The 17,500-nt window shown below is 36.5% G+C and overlaps 1 protein-coding gene across 1 annotated transcript in view; it reads right to left on the bottom strand.

Annotated features, from left to right (window-relative positions):
* LOC122262619 (uncharacterized) overlaps window positions 1–17,500 on the bottom strand; it is a 19,005-nt gene that overhangs the window by 1,251 nt on the left and 254 nt on the right. Inside the window, exons 1-3 of the mRNA XM_043030696.2 lie at window positions 17,477–17,500; window positions 1,600–3,138; window positions 753–901 (exon numbers count right to left, since the gene is read on the bottom strand). The exon at window positions 17,477–17,500 is cut by the window's right edge and continues 254 nt beyond it. Of these exons, the coding sequence (XP_042886630.2) occupies window positions 753–901; window positions 1,600–2,763 (1,313 nt within the window). The 5' untranslated portion in view covers window positions 2,764–3,138; window positions 17,477–17,500. The remainder of the gene's footprint in view (window positions 1–752; window positions 902–1,599; window positions 3,139–17,476) is intronic.

The following is a 17,500-nucleotide window of genomic DNA, read 5'->3' as shown; positions in this document are numbered from 1 at the left end:
AAAAATGAAGTGTGGAGACAATGCTTTTTTTCCCAAAAATTTTACTTGACTTTGGACAAGCTGATTATTGTTATTCAATAAAAGCATATAACACATAGGTTTAAGCCACACATATCTATTGTGTAGAACAGCCAGCAGCCTCCACTGCCATATCATTGTATAGGTAGGTGCCACTTGAAATTGGACCCCTCCCTCAAAAACAAACAAAAAAAACAGTATGTCTGGATGAAATCAGTTGTCAGCAAATTAAATATCTTCTTTCAATGTGCTACAGATAAAGTAATAGATGAAAAGTGTTACTGAGTTAGTCAATCTATTAATTCCATGTACTATTTATCTTGTGGCTTGGGATGTGCACTGCCAAAGATATAATAATTAAACATATAACTATACTTTAATTTCTATTAATAATCATTGTATTTTCTTTTAGTTGTATCCATCATGTTATGTTGAACATATATGGAGACAGAAATAATGTACAATTTCCTTTCCTTTGCTGGATTATGCAGGCCATGAATTTTATTCATCAAAGAGAAGATAGATTCACTTTAGTACATATATATAATCTACAATCATCTCTATATATCTTCAATGAAGGCTTATTTACAATCAGAACCCAATTTCTGTATTTTGAAAAATGTCATAAAATCAAAAATTCCTCTGCCTACTCTCTAGAATTAAAATTGATAATTAATAAATAAATAAATAAATAAATAAATAAATAAATAAATACTACTCCAACCTATACTCACTCTCCACTCTTTTTAGAGCCATCGAAAATTCCACATGGGAGGTGCGTTATAAGTCCCATGCGCTTGGCTATCTTGACTTGCTCCTCTTCTGTCAGCTGTGAAGCAGGTCGGCTTACAGATGGGGAAGGGAAAAACATGGGGGCTGCTTCCTGTTGGAGAGATTGCCAGTTGAACAAAGGAAAAGGGCAGATGGAAATGTTAGATCAGAATCTCTTTAATTATATCACGGACAGGTAAGAACTGCATTAAATATTTTGTAAAGGTCTATCAGATCTTAACAGATAACTTCTCAACTTTAAATTCCCTGCAGTGATGCCTCATAAACATTTTCAATAATTTACTTGGTGCTAATGGTATAATATTCACATATCAAGTCTATTTAATAGTATGAGAAATAACTTTTAACTATAAAAACTACCTAAAATATTCAAAATATATTACATTTCCACTAAATCCATACCATTTATAATTATTAAATATATCTACAATAAACATATTAACAATGGTATATGTCAATAATAAACTTTAAGGAATACAAGCATTGAAACTACTTCACACACTAAAATTGTAGTGTTGATAGCAATATTCCACAATAGTTGAAAGATAAAAAATGTTTGTTTCAATTCTATTTCTTTGGTTCATAATTTAAACTAAAAATAAGTTCTGTGAGCTTAATCAATCAATAAATAGAATTGTTTAAATGCTGAAAACCTTTAAGCAAGAACAGATAAGAATGATAAATAAATAATGATAATAATAATGAGTGTACAATACAAGTCTATAATTCAACACAATATGATACAACTTAACCCATCATTAATAAAGATATAAAATAAATGATCCTTACAGATCCAATATGTCTTCCATGTGAATCAATGGAGAAACTAGGTAGATGCTCCTGGGTGATATAGAAGTAACACGGCCACTTGTTAAACATGGGATGACTTGAATGGTGGAGATTGTGTCTTATCAAGTCAAGTCCATGCTCTTCTTCAGAAATGTCTGCCATCTCTACATCTTGCTGAAAGCTTGGATCACACTGTGTTATGCCACAAGCAACAAGAGATATGTGCTGGTTATCATGCACCAGAAAGTCTTCAGAGGGACCGGTTGCCCCTTCGATTTCACCTGAGACTATAGAGTCACTTTGCGTTTCAATATTAATTTCATGCATAGAATCTATTTGACCTCCCTCATCACTGAAGCTTCTTTTTCCTGACTCATCAACATATAGCTTTCCTTGTTCATGTGACACAGATTCATCTGAGTCCTCATAATTCTTGCTTAATAATCTTTCATCCATTTCATCAACTCTATTTAATAACTGATTAGTACCACTACTGGAATTTACTGCTTCAGATTCTTCTTTATCACAACCTGCAGTTTCACACCCCCTTTTTTCCCCTGACCCTTTTGCACTTCCCAAAGAGACTGAGGACTCATAATCAGAATCTCTCTGAGAGTCACTCCCAGAAGAGGCACTAGGTTTTCCTCTCACTTGCATTCCTCTTCTGGTGTCACAGAGGTCTGGTAAACTCGCACTCGTGCTTTTACTATTTCCTTCCGCTAATGATTCTGCAGTACCATCCGAAGGCAGGTCGGGAGGATAGGAAGGTAAACCCCAAGCACCATCTTCTTCCATCATGTCTCCCCCTTCCATCTGAACTTGTGACAAGCTTGTTACAAATTTGGTATCACAGGCAGCTTGAGCAATTGTAGCTTCAGCATCTTCATCACAAGAGCTGTCACTGGGTCCATGCATGCGGTCACAGTTGCGTTCTTCGCCAGTACAGAGATCCGGTGGAGGCATCATGGCCTCCTTTTCCCGACTGCTCTCCTCAACACACATCCCAATATTTTTCTTGATGCTATTTGGGAGGTCCCCCTTTGCCACCCCAGAGCCATGTGGTAACTTCCTTCGTCCCAAGCAATCAGGTGAACAAGAGATCCCATCAGCCAAGGTGACAGGAGTCTGTGCTGACTCTACAGGAGAGGAAGTTGAAGGCAACATTCTACCACAAGGTGGCCTCCAGGAATCACAAAAAGTCACTTTTGCCAACTGTTTTTCATTATGCAGTTTGAGACTAAAGAGGAACTTGGAGTGAGTAAACAAAAAATATTAAGAAGTTGATACACAAGCTGTGGTTCATATGTGTGACATTTCAAAAGACATGGATCATTATGTTATGATGCAAAATTCTGAAAGTGGAGGTCTACTGTTCCACGACTTTCTGAAAATTTTGTCAGAAGCTTTTTTTATCACATGCTATAATAGAGTTCTGTGATACAAGTGACAGAGTCCCACATTATCAGTGTATATCTTCAATGACTGAAGCATCTCCCTCTTTTCCTTTGTTTCTCCTGTTTCCTCACAACTTCACAACACCTGCAAGAGAAGATTTATCACATTATTTTCTCATTGCACAACATGTCACTGTACTACATCTCCCTTTTCATGGCATTTTGTATTATACCTCCTTCTGTTGAAATCACTCATACCCCTAAAATATGTACCCATTCCTCAACAGATCTGGGAAAGTTAAAATGTGATTTTGTCTGGAGAATCTCTGTGAAATTCATTAAAATTAAATAATAATCTCAAAAACATTGCTATATACCTTCATTCATTTCCACTAGAACTGTGCAAATGGCACATTCACATATATTACCATCAACCATAAATTAATCAACATATTTCAACAATGCTAATCCTAATCACTGAAAATAAACATAGAATAAAGGTGTTATAATAGGAAGGGGAAAATCATAAGAGAAACAAGAACAGAAAGCATAACATGTAAATAGATCAAACAAATTGTAGCAGATAAAACCAAAGACAAAAGTAAAAACTTAATTGAATTTTGTTTCCTTGAATGCATGTTTGAATGTATGAATATATTTCTGACTCCTTATGTGTTTTTCAAATAACAAGATAGCAAATTTAAGAAACTACATGGCTGAAAACTAAAATCTTAAACTGTCCATGCATCTACATACGACATTAGCATGTCACATCTTTCAAAATTATGCCCTACTTCATTTTATTTCTCTGGATAATCTAATATCAACTCTGTCTTTTCTATACCATTTTCATTCATTCTGAGAGACAATCATTGTCATGGAAGATGTGTTTCCTCCAAATAATATGTGTGAATAGATGTGATGCTAACAAACAAAATGAGATGTGTAAAAACAGATATAGAGATAAAGGAAATTTGCCTATTCAGCAGACATACAGACTGAGAAAAAAATAAATAAATAAATATAAACATGTAGACAGATAAAATGAAAAATCTGCAGATCACTATGACATGATGCAATGACGACGTAATTCTCATATTTTCTTAAAAGTAGTCCAAAGTGAGCATTTGCCTTTGAGTTTGATTGTGTATGTGTGTGTGTGTGTGTGTGGGGGGGGGGGGGGTTGAGGTTTGGGTTGGGGTCAAGATTATGGATGGGGTTGGGTTTAAGGTTGGGGTCAGGGGTCCATGCATGCAAACACAGATATTAAACATTCAGGGGAAAGGGGTAGGGGCGTATAATAGTGCATTCTTACGGAAATGGATAACTGTTACTATACACTGCCATAAGTCTCTTTATATATCCTTGCACCAACTTTATACAAACACTTTATTGCAAATAGGTATGAATAACTGAATCTACCTAACATAAGTATTTTACCAAATGTATGTACTTTTACTAATTAAGTAACATATCTTCACAATCTCAGGCAATATCATTTAATGAACCAAAATCAGTTTAGTAAAATTTAGTGTATGTGTGTGTGTGTGTGTGTGTGTGTGCGTGGTTGTGTGTGTGTGTGTGTGTGTGTGTGTGTGTGTGTGTGTGTGTGTGTGTGTGTGTGTGTTGTGGTGTGGGTGTGGTTGTGGTGTGTGTGTGTGTGTGTGTGCGTGGGTGTGTGTGCGTGTGGTTGCGTGTGCGTGTGGTTGTGTGTGTGCGTGGTTGTGTGTGCGTGTGGTTGTGTGTGTGTGTGGTTGTGTGTGCGTGCGTGGTTGTGTGTGCGTGCGTGTGTGTGTGTGTGTGTGTGTGTGTGTGTGGGGGTGTGGGGGTGTGTGGGTGGGTGTGTGTGGTGTGTGGGTGTGTGTGTGGGTGTGGGTGTGTGTGTGCGTGTGGTTGTGTGTGCATGTGCGTGTGGTTGTGTGTGCATGTGCGTGTGGTTGTGTGCATGTGCGTGTGGTGTGGTGTGCATGTGCGTGTGGTTGTGTGTGTATGTGTGTGGTGGTGTGTGTGTATGTGTGGGTGTGGTTGTGTGTGTGTTGGTGTGGTGTGTGTGCATGTGCGTGTGGTTGGTGTGCATGTGGTGTGGGTTGTGTGGGGCATGTGGGTGTGGGTGTGGGAGGGTGTGGGTGTGGGTGGGTGTGGGTGTGGGTGTGTGTGCGTGTGGTTGTGTGTGCGTGTGTGTGTGTGTGTGTGTGTGCATGTGGTTGTGTGTGCGTGTGTGGTTGTGTGTGCGTGTGTGGTTGTGTGTGCGTGTGTGGTTGTGTGTGTGTGTGCGTGTGTGTGTGTGTGTGTGTGTGTGTGTGTGTGTGTGTGTGTGTGTGTGTGTGTGTGTGTGTGTGTGTGTGTGTGTGTGTGTGTGTGTGTGTGTGCATGTGCGTGTGGTTGTGTGTGCATGTGCGTGTGGTTGTGTGTGCATGTGCGTGTGGTTGTGTGTGCATGTGCGTGTGGTTGTGTGTGCATGTGCGTGTGGTTGTGTGCATGTGCGTGTGGTTGTGTGTGCATGTGCGTGTGGTTGTGTGTGCGTGTGTGTGTGCGTGTGTGTGCGTGTGGTTGTGTGTGCATGTGCGTGTGGTTGTGTGTGCATGTGCGTGTGGTTGTGTGTGCATGTGCGTGTGGTTGTGTGTGCATGTGTGTGTGGTTGTGTGCATGTGTGTGTGGTTGTGTCCATGTGCGTGTGGTTGTGTCCATGTGCGTGTGGTTGTGTGCATGTGCGTGTGGTTGTGTGCATGTGCGTGTGGTTGTGTGTGCATGTGCGTGTGGTTGTGTGTGCATGTGCGTGTGGTTGTGTGTGCATGTGCGTGTGGTTGTGTGTGCATGTGCGTGTGGTTGTGTGTGCATGTGCGTGTGGTTGTGTGTGCATGTGCGTGTGGTTGTGTGTGCGTGTGTGTGTGCGTGTGTGTGCGTGTGGTTGTGTGTGCATGTGCATGTGGTTGTGTGTGCATGTGCGTGTGGTTGTGTGTGTGCATTTGTGTGGCGTGTGGTTGTGTGTGCATGTGCGTGTGTGGTTGTGTGTGTGCTGTGTGTGTGGTTGTGTGTGCATTGGTGGTGTGTGCATGTGTGGTTGTGTGTGCATGTCGTGTTGTGTGCATGTGCGTGGTTGTGTGTGCATGTGCGTGTGGTTGTGTGCATGTGCGTGTGTGTGTGCATGTGCGTGTGGTTGTGTGTGCATGTGCGTGTGGTTGTGTGCATGTGCGTGTGGTTGTGTGTGTGTGGTTGTGTGTGCGTGTGCGTGTGGTTGTGTGTGCATGTGCGTGTGGTTGTGTGTGTGTGTGTGTGTGTGTGTGTGCGTGTGGTTGTGTGTGCATGTGCGTGTGGTTGTGTGTGCATGTGCGTGTGGTTGTGTGTGCATGTGCGTGTGGTTGTGTGTGCATGTGCGTGTGGTTGTGTGTGCATGTGTGTGTGGTTGTGTGTGCATTTACGTGTGGTTGTGTGTGCATGTGCGTGTGGTTGTGTGTGCATGTGTGTGTGTGTGTGATATATACCACTATCTATATATGATATATAAAAAAAACAAACAAAAAAAAAGTTGCATATGCATATGATAGCCACTACACTATCAATTGTGTTATAAGTTCTGTCAAAATTTATAAGTGGAGGGTAGTTTAATTAAAAGCCAAAAAGTATCAACAGTTCCTCCAATCAGTGTGAGTGAGAGGGAGTTGGGGTTGCATGTAAGCATGCGATAGTGAGTGCATATAAACCAATCATCCAGACGAATATATAGAGGAAAGCAATATGTATCAAATGAAAACTTAAATAGCTTCTAGTCATATATAACTCATATTTGGCCGTCAATATGTAACAGTCTCCCTAAGTAAACCCAAGACAACCAATACGTGGAAATTTTTAGCCATTTCATTTGTGAGAAACATCAACTAGATATATGACAAATAAGGGTGAGAAAAAACATTTATCCAAAGTAATTATTTCCAAAACATACCTCCCTCTTAACTAAATTTCATCTCTAAAAACTCTTTTCATTTTATATATTTTTTTGATTCTGAAAAAGGGTAAACAAAAGTAATCTCAATGACAATACAGAGAGAGAGCAATAAAAGAGATAGAGAGAGCAAGAATGAGAGAGAGAGAGAGAGAGAGAGAGAGAGAGAGAGAGAGAGAGAGAGAGAGAGAGAGAGAGAGAGAGAGAGAGAGAGAGAGAGAGAGAGAGAGAGAGAGAGAGAGAGAGGGCCCCCCCCCTCTTCTCTTCCCTCCTCTCTCTCTCCGCCTCTCTCCTCCCCATCCTCTCCTCCCCCCTTCCTCCATCTCCTTCTCCATCCTCTCCTCCCCTCCCTCTTCCTTATCTTACTCTACCTCTCCTCCTCCTCCGCCTCCTCTCCTCTTCCTCCTCTTCTCTCCCTCTTCCTCCCCTCTCTCCCTCCTCCCTCCCCCCTTCTCCCCCTCTCTTCCTCCCCCTCCCTCCTCTCTCTCTCTTTCCTCCTTCCATCCTTGTTCTCTCCCTCACTCCCCTTCCCTCTCCTCCCCCTCCTCTCTCTCTCTTCCCTCTCCCTCTCTCACTTCTTCTTGGCTTCTCATCTCCTCCCCCCTCCACCTCCCCTTCCCTCATCCTCCTCTTCTTCCCACCTCCCCTTCCTCTCTCTCTCCTCCTCTCCTCCTCCGTCTCCCTTCTCCTCCCATCCTCTCTTACTTCTCCTCTCACCCCCAATCCCTCCTCCGCTCCTCCTCTATCTCTTCTCCCCCCCCTCCCCCCTCCCCCTCTCCTCCTCCACTCCCCTCTCTGCTCTTCCTCCTTACGCTCCTCTCCTCTTCCCCTCTCTCTCCTCCTCTCATCCAGCTCTTCACTTCCCTCCACCCTCTCCTCATCCTCCTCCTCTCATTCCCCTCCTCAGCCCCACGTCCCCTCTCCCCTGCTCTCTCCTCTCTCCGACTCCCCCCCCCATCCTCCCATCACAACCACTCTCTCCCTCCCTTCTCCCTCTCCTCCTCTCCCCTCCCCTCCTCCTCCTTCACCTTTCTCCCTTTCTCCCATCTCTCCCCTCTTTCTCTCCCTCCTCTCCCCTACCCTCTTCCTCATCCGCCACTCTCCACCCCCCTCTCCACCCCCCCCCCTACCACTGACCCCTCTCCCCCTCATCCTCTCCCCTCTATTCCCCTCGTCATCTCCCTCCTCCCTTCTCTTTCTTCTCCCCCCTCTCCATCCACCCCACCCTCCACTCTCTCTTTCCTGCTCTCCCCATCTCTCCCCCCCTCGTCCTCCCTCTCCTCTCTCCTCCCTCGCCCACATCTCCTGTCCCACTCCTCAACCCATCCCTCTCTCCCCCCCCCTCCCTCCCCTCTCCTTCTCTCTTCCCCCCCTCTCCCCCCCCTTCTCACACCCCTCCCTCCTCTCCCCCTCTCGCTCCCCCCTCACCTCCACCTCTTCCCCCCTCTCTTCCCTCTTCTCCCCTCCCCTCTCCTCCCCTCTCCTCTCTCCCCCTCCTCTCCCCTCTCCCCCCCCCCTGCCTCTCACTCCTCTCACACCCTTCCCTCCCCTCCTCCCCCCCCCATCTCCCCTCCCTCTTCCCCCCCTCCCTCCTCCCTTCACTCCTACTCCTCCTCACCATCCCCTCCCTACTCCTATCCCTCTCTTCCCCTCCCCCCCCTCTCCTCTCCCCTCCCTCTCCCCTCCCTCTCCTGCCTCCTCCCTGCCCCCCCTCTCCCCTCTCTCCTCAACCTCCCTCCCTAGCCTTCTCACTCTCCCTTCCTTCTCACCTTCCCCTTCCCTCTCTCTCTACTCCCCCTCTTCCTCTTCTCCTCTCTCTCTCCTCCTCCTTCTCACCTCCTCTCGCCTACTCCTTCTCACTCCTCTCCCACTTCTCTCCCCTCTCCCCCATCTCCTTCCCCACTCCTCCACCCCCTCCCCTCTTCCTCTCTTCTCCTCTCCCTCTCCTTATCCTCCCCCTCCTCCTTCTCTCAACTCCTCCTCCCCACCCACACCCTCTCTCCCACCCTCCCCCTCCCTAGCCTACCTCCTCTCTCTCCTCCCCACTCACCCTCCCCTCCCCATCCCCTCTCTTCCCACGTCCTCCTCACCTCTTCCGTTTCCTCTCCTCTGTATGTATGTATGTATGTATGTATGTATGTATGTATATATATATATATATATATATATATAATATATATTATATATATATATATATTATATCATATTATAATATATATATATATATATATATATATATATATATATATATATATATATATACACATATATATTTATATATATATATATATATATATATATATATATATATATATATATATATATATATATATATATATATATAAATAAGGCATATATAAAAAAAACTACAACTATCTATAATGGTCAATCTACTCCCACACGTAATAAGGTGCTCATTCTAAAAGCAACTATGTTAAGCATGCTCTTACATACTAGCTACTGCTAATGTGTAACTTATCAAATATTATGGTTGTTTATATTTTTGTTCATGCATTCCTCTATCCTATTCCTTTGTCTTCCAATATACACATAGTACATCAGTGCAATATCTGAACCAAATAGTGAGTATGGCAACCATGTGTACTTTTTCAATCAATACAATACGAGTTTATAAAGTAAACCACTATAAAAAGAAGTATAAAAACGGGAAACATAAAATAATTTTATATTTCATAATTGTTACATATCACTTTTGCCTGCTAAAATATATAAATATATCAATCCATTTTCATTTCCTGCATCTAATAAATACATTTGCAAGTATATAGCTATTTCTTATTAGCATAATATATCTCTCACCCCTTTAATCCCTCTGGCAAGAAAATTTATTTGTTCAATTTTGTTAGATCTGTTGTTTTTATGATACATATTTGTGTTGGTGTGTGTTTTTAGTGATATATTCTATAGTATTGCAAATAAGACCTCATGATATTTTGTTTGTTTTGTATAATTTGAATTCTATATAATATTCTTTATCAGTCACCAAACTGTTCAACCAATGGAGTTTGTGCCACAGTCCTGGCTGGAAAACATCTGAATGTGAGCTAAAACTTGAGATGAACTTGAGCTTCAAAACAAAATTTAAAAAAAAAAGAAACAAAAGGCATGAAATATTGTGATATTTTCATACCAAAGGGCAATTACATACTCCATGAATGTTGAAAAATAGTATCCAATGTTATGCAAAATAAAACAAGAAAGTGTTCATGTGCTACTAAACCTTTGGTTAATTACCTTCACACTTATATCAAACAAAATTATTTTCAAAACAAAAAGGGCTTTTGAATTCAACTTCAATTCACCTTTTTAATCAGTCACGAACATAGATGACAATGACATCAGTATTACTAACAAAATGAGATATCTAGTGGTATGTAACAAGTTCTAACTATCATACATTTTGTGTGTGCATCCTATGTGCATGAAGAAATTTAACGTCCTCAAAATTTAGTGATAAAGTTTGCCTTAGAGACTTAAATGTAGAAAGTTTTAAATATCATACACCATGTGTGAGTGGAAATTCCCATGTATATACTGAAATTTAATATTCAGTGAAAAAGCTTGCCTGAACATGCAGAGCAAGACATGCAAGAAACTTTAAAGTTACCAAGCTAATGCATATTAGCAAAAGCAAAATTGTTGAAAATGTGATCGTATTAACCCTTTCAGATTAATGTGCCTCAATTTCAGACCCAAAACAAATGTACATAAACTCCCCGGGTTAAGTTATGGCTGCAACAAACATGTTTCCCAAATATGTCAACAAGTCAGTGTTCAAGTGCACTATGACTTTTAATTATATCTATGTACATATTCTATGAAATCCAGTATCAATCTCTACATTTTTATAGGTAGCTGAAACCAGCTTTTGCATCTATCATTTTTGTTGTTGATTATCTTCAAGAGAATTATCTACTTTAGGCATGCTATTATGGTACACACTAGTCATTTTTTACAAAAATATTTTTTACCCAATACCTCCCCCCCCCCTCCATCTATAGTGACAATCACACTAGCATCCTCTTTCTCCTAGTACCTAATACCTAACTTCCTTCCTATGCTAACAACATAATAATAGTAAACAACATAATAATAGTAAGCTCTTTTTGAGCAACAGACTCCTTCTGAAGGATACTGAAGATCTCCTCAAAGCCAAATCAAATATAAAGAAGCATATATGAACGACTGGTAATTTCCTCTTTCTTATGTGGCAGCCCATTTGGTTCTTTCCTGTATTTTTTGTGCTTTGGTTAATAATTTTCCTTGTTGCAGGTCTTTAATCCTGTGCCACCAATAATAATAACCTCTGGTCTAAAATTCATAATAAAACAGAAAAAAAAATCAAGTCTCTCTAGGCATTGGCGGTGTGGCACAATGTTGACAGTCAGATAAAAAAGTCTGAGCTACCATCTGTGTGCCTGAATCATGGAAGCATGGCAGCAGAGCAAGGAGATTTGTGCTGATAAAAATGAAAGGTTAATTACTCCTCAAAATGTGCCAGTTTTCAATTTTCCTTCCTTATCTAACTACAATAATTCTTGGAACTCTATCATCATCTATATAAAAAGCTTTACCAAAGAAGAAAACTTTTCAATTATATTATATATACATAAATAGTTATGAAAGGGATTGTAACTGTAATTGTAACTGGAGCTTGATACACCAGTCATACAGTCAAATTTTTCTTGTAACATGTCTTCTACAAAACAAATGATCAGGATCTTTAAAAGGGAACACTTCCCCTTTGACTGAGGAATGGGTACTTCACATAAATCTCATATATCCAAAGCTTAATCTGTGCAGCTTCAAAATATATTTCTGATTTGTATATTGCAGTACATACATTTAGCTCAATGCCTTAGATCAGACAAACTAAAATCTAGAAAACTACATAAAAATAATATAACAGGTACCATGACATATACACAAAGCTTGCCAAAGGTATTGCAATGTTTCTGCAATTATCAATCAAAGCCAACAACCATATAAACCCATTATTACTTACTAAGCATACTTGAAAAGCTTAAAAGATTTTTTTACGTAAACTGGGTGCAATTAAATGAAATGTGTAAGATTAACAGCTGATGGAATCCAACTAAAATGTGTCAGCCAACAGAAAACAAAACTCCCAAGACAGACTGTTCCATCAACTCTTAATCTGGCTAGAAAATCTCTTTCCAAAGATTTCATACAAAGGAAAATACCCTTTTCAAACCAATATAATAAGGGAGGGAAAAAAAACAATCCAGTAGCCATTACTACCAGTAGAAAAAAAAAAATCTTGGCCATGTCACTAATACATATCTATATAGGCTACATATATATACCCCAAAACAATAATCAGGTAATGTGACATGTTGTGATTGAGAAAATTATAAACAGAGTGCAACAGGCAAGTACACAGGCCTACATTCCAAGTCACCATTCTTATAAGCCACAACCAGTGATTACACAAGTTTTGTAAAAGAAGGAGAATAGAATGAGCTACATAATCTATGGTGACTCGGAACTCAAACCTAAAATCATACAAAGTACTGAAGAAATCAGATGAAATAGGCCAAAGCTCTTCCCACCAGCATTACATAAATACATGCAAGTGACAATAGCAAATTACAATTGACTTCTGATCCAATGAAACCTAATAAAAAAGGTGTATTCACAACATTGCAACAGAAAGAAATACAGACAATGATCTATATAATCACCATCAAGCCCTTGAAGCCTGAAACTAAATTGCTTATCAAAGTGTGGTAAAACATATCAATAACATTGTCATGCCTTATCTTGACCTGTTACCATGCCTCACAACAAACATTGCTTGAACATATAAATGCATGGTAAAGAAAACAAAAAAGGCATTAACACTGTAATCATTCATGTTCCTAGAATAGTCAAGAGCACTTACTAAAATCAAAACCACATCTCATTATCTTTGAAAACAAAAATCAGGTTTCCCAAGAGATCACTTACTGAATGCATAGTACGAAACAATAGTATCTTGTAAAACTAAAAGGTAAACTCATATTAACTCCCATAACATAAATTGCTACAACCCCTCATGCCAAATTATATAACAAGGAAAATATACATTGTGCATAGCATAAAATATCTGCATTAGCTAGCACTATAATCTCTGGAAAAGAAATCAAAATTAGGACACCTTTCTATAAGCTCACATTTACCTTAATGAGAGCAAAGAATATATATTTCTATTAATCCACTGCTTGCTTAAAGGGACAATAGAAAGATATAGCCAGATTTTTTTCTTGTGCAACACATTTTAAAAAATATCAACTGTAAACAACTTCAATGCATAATTCCCTCTTTTTTTATACCAAATACTGGATGATCACAAGAAGTTATTACTCATCACCGTAAAACTATGGTTAGTAAGATTAGTAACTTTTACGATCTAACATTAATAAATAAAGCGAAGCGAAATGAAGCGAAACGCAGTGAAACAAAAGAAGTAAAACAAGAAGATGAACTACGTAATCCGAATCACAATAAAAATAACAATAAGAAGAACAATAATATTAATGATGATAATGATAATAATAATCATAATCATAATGATAATAATAACTATAGCAATAATAATAATAATAATAATAATAATAATAATAATAATAATAATAATAATAATAATAATAATAATAATAATAATAATAATAATAATAATAATAATAATAATAATAATAATAATAATAATAATTATTATTATTATTATTATTATTATTATTATCATTATTATTATCATAATAATAATAATAATAATAATAATAATAATAACAATAATAATAGTAGCAATAACAATTATCATAATAAGAGCAATAATAATAATCATAATAATAATAATAATAATAACAGTAATGATAATAATAATAAAACAAAAAATGACAACCATAATGATAGTGATACTGATATGCTAATGATCATGACAATAGTAATGATAATGACAATAATAGTAAAAATAACAATGATAATAATCTAAAAACAAACAATAATAATAATATTATTAACAATAATTAAAATAAACTAACTATAAAGATAATATCAATAAGAATAATAAGAACATAATTAATAATAATAGTATTAATAGTATTAATAATAATAATAATAATAATAATAATAATAATAATAATAATAATAATAATAACAATGATAACAATAATAATAATAATTATTATTATCATTACAAAAACAATAACAATAATCATAACAATAATGATAATAATAAGTGCAACAGCAATAATACATGAATGATAATGAAATGAAGATGATGATCATAAAGATAATAATGATAATAATGATGATGATGATAATGATAATGATAATAATAATAATAATAATAATAATAATAATAATAATAACAATTGTAATAATAGTAATGATGATAAATGGTAATCATAATAAGAAGAAAAACAATAACAACAACAACAGTGATAAAGATAATAATGATAATAATATACCAATAACAAACTCAATAAAATTACTAACAATGATAATAATGATACAAGATTACAGCCTGGCTACAGACTTACTGGGAGTACAGTGTCTAAAACAATGGTGAGTGAACTTAATGTAAGTTGTGCAGTAATAATGATAATGATATTGATCATAATAACAATATCAATAAAACAAAAATAACAATAAAAAAAATAAATAATAATAAATGCAACAATGGTAATAATAGTGGTAATGGGAATAACAATAATCAAATAATAACAATAATAAATAAAAATAATAAATAAAAATAATAATAATGATAGTAACAAAAATATTATTATAACAATAACAATGACAATAATCATGATAATGATTTTTTTTTTTTTTTTTTTAATAATAATAATAATGATAATACAAAAAATCCATAATAGTCTTTATCATCATCATTGTGATTTTCAATATTCTTATCATTTTCTTCAATAGTATTATCCTTATCATTATTGATATTATAGTTCTCTTTATGCCTTATCATCATTTAGTTATCTTTATCGTGTTATCATATTAACAGCATCTTTCTTATCAATTTCAACATCTTTATCCCGACCAATTGTTATCATTATCATTAATTTTATCATGGCTATTGTTACTAATATTGCTTTTGTTATTGTTATTGTAGTTGTAGTCATTCTTGTTACTGTTCTTATCATTGGAGTTTATTCTATCATTGATAACATTATTGTTGTTGTTGTTGTTGTTATTATTACCTCCATTGTCATTATTATCATTATTGCAACTATTCTCATTATCATTGATATCATTATCTTTTTTTTTTTTCATTATATTGATTACTATAAATCCACTACTAATCACAATAATGATAATAATAATAATATAAATATTAAAGATATTGAAAAAAATGATAATGATAATGATAATGATAATGATAATGATAATTATAATAATAATAATAATATAATAATGGTCATATGATAATAATAATAATGACTATAACAGAAAATAATAATAACAATAATAAAATAATAATAATAATAAAAAAATAAAAAATAAAAATAATAATAATAATAATAATGATAATAATAAAATAATAATAATAATAACAATAATAAAAATAAATATTATAACAATAGTATTAATATCAATCTTAAAGATAGTAATGATAACAATAACAATAATAATAATATTGATAACAATGATAGAAATAATATTGATAACAATGATAGAAATACTAATAACAACAATAATAACAATAATAACAATAATAACAATTATAACAATAATGATGATAATAATGGTGGTAAGAAAAAAAATAATAATAATAATAATAATACCACTGCGGCTCGAATAACTATAGCAAGCAGCTTATGTTAAAAATAAATAAGGAGATCGGTTAGAGTCGTTTCATTATAGGCGTAATTCCCTTCAAATAAATCCAGTCAAAAAAATGTTTTCACATTTCCATGGAACTTTCTTCAAAATCTTACAAAGCCATCAAGATCTTTAGTATCCCCAGATAACAGGAACCTGAAGATTTATTTTTCATTTAGCCGTTTTCAAGAAAAAAAGACTACTGCCTAATTTGAAGTATTTTTCTGTACAAGAAAACTCGGCATTTTTGTAAGAGTTAAGAATAAAATTTTTTAAAAAGTAACATGGTAGTTTTACTTGTGATCATCCAATACTCTAGGTATAAATTCTTTTTAATGATAACAACCCATTCAAAATAAATATGTGTACTAATTTTATACTGAGTGTCTGAGAGACTTCAAAATGTAAAGAATCAAAAGACTTTCAGATAAAAATCTTAGTAAATGATCCAGCTGACAAAACTGACATGGTATCTTGTCCACTTATAATAGTTTAAGTCTGCACTGACCAACTTTATTAACAATACTGGTCTGGTTACCTGTGAATAGCATATACTAGGTAACTGGCACTGTGAAATTGATTGGGAAAATCATGAAAAATGTATTATACAGACAATATATTTTTTTTTAATTAGAAGCTAAATTGGCCCCATACTTATATCCCACACCTAATAAACAAAACTTTAACAATATATGTCTGACTAAGTAAAGCCAAGGCTAGTTACTTGCCTGGGCTCTTTATTGCAAGACAAATATCACGGTGGAGGTTTTGTAGGCGAGAGAAGCCCCCTCAAAAGTTATGTATCTTTTTTTTATGATAGAAGCATACTTCATCATTTCTAAAACCATATTTCTTTTCCTGTCAGAGCTAATGTCATTGCCACAGTTGGTCTGTGAGAACTACTACAGTAAGTGGACAGTACACATGACAATCCAGCTGACTTGGTTTCACGAGGATCAGTAGTAATGGCCTTTTGCTACTTTTACCAAATGTTGCATTGAAATCATTTTTCTCAGCTATGTTAGTAAAATTTGTTTTTCTCTTGAACTGTTACGAGAAGAAGAAATATGCTGCATGCCAAGGCATTTCCAGTTACTTAGCAGCAAATAGGATCTATTGAATGCTCACAATATCCTAAACAGCTGTCTGTATTCATTGTTATAATATATAAACAGAACACTCATATCATTTGTGTACATCTCTCAGATGATGTTTTTAGTCTATGATTTTGTGAATAACTATCAATTTATTATAAACACTATTCAATTCTTTTCTCATGATATATTATCAGATTAATTAATACATTTAGCAATCCAACAAAGAAATTTCTTGCTTTCATTACACAAAAAAGTGAATAGCTGAACATACTCTCAACTGACACTAATGTGACAAGGCAGAGCACTGGATGCAGGCTCATTAACCCTTTCCTTTAAAAAGAATAGTAAGCACCAAGTTCAACTTACAGAAGAGACGTCTCCCACACGAGACGAGTCTCACGAGCCTTCCCTATTCCCAAGAGCTTGGCAATCTCCCCCATAAACTTCCGTAGTAACTCAAGGACAATCAATATAACAGTTCATACACAAGGCTTGGCTGGCCCCTAAATCCGATCCCTTGCCGTCCTTTGACGCTCGATAACGAGGCAATGCCCCAGCAGGAGGCGAACAAGAGTGAAGGACCACCTCACCTCGAGCTGTGGGACTGAGTGAGC

This window comes from Penaeus japonicus, unplaced genomic scaffold (genome assembly GCF_977035675.1).
Source record: "Penaeus japonicus unplaced genomic scaffold, GWHDUDI00000001_assembly GWHDUDI00000019, whole genome shotgun sequence".
NCBI classification, from domain to species: domain Eukaryota; kingdom Metazoa; phylum Arthropoda; class Malacostraca; order Decapoda; family Penaeidae; genus Penaeus; species Penaeus japonicus.
This window is presented reverse-complemented; position numbering and strand designations above follow the sequence as displayed.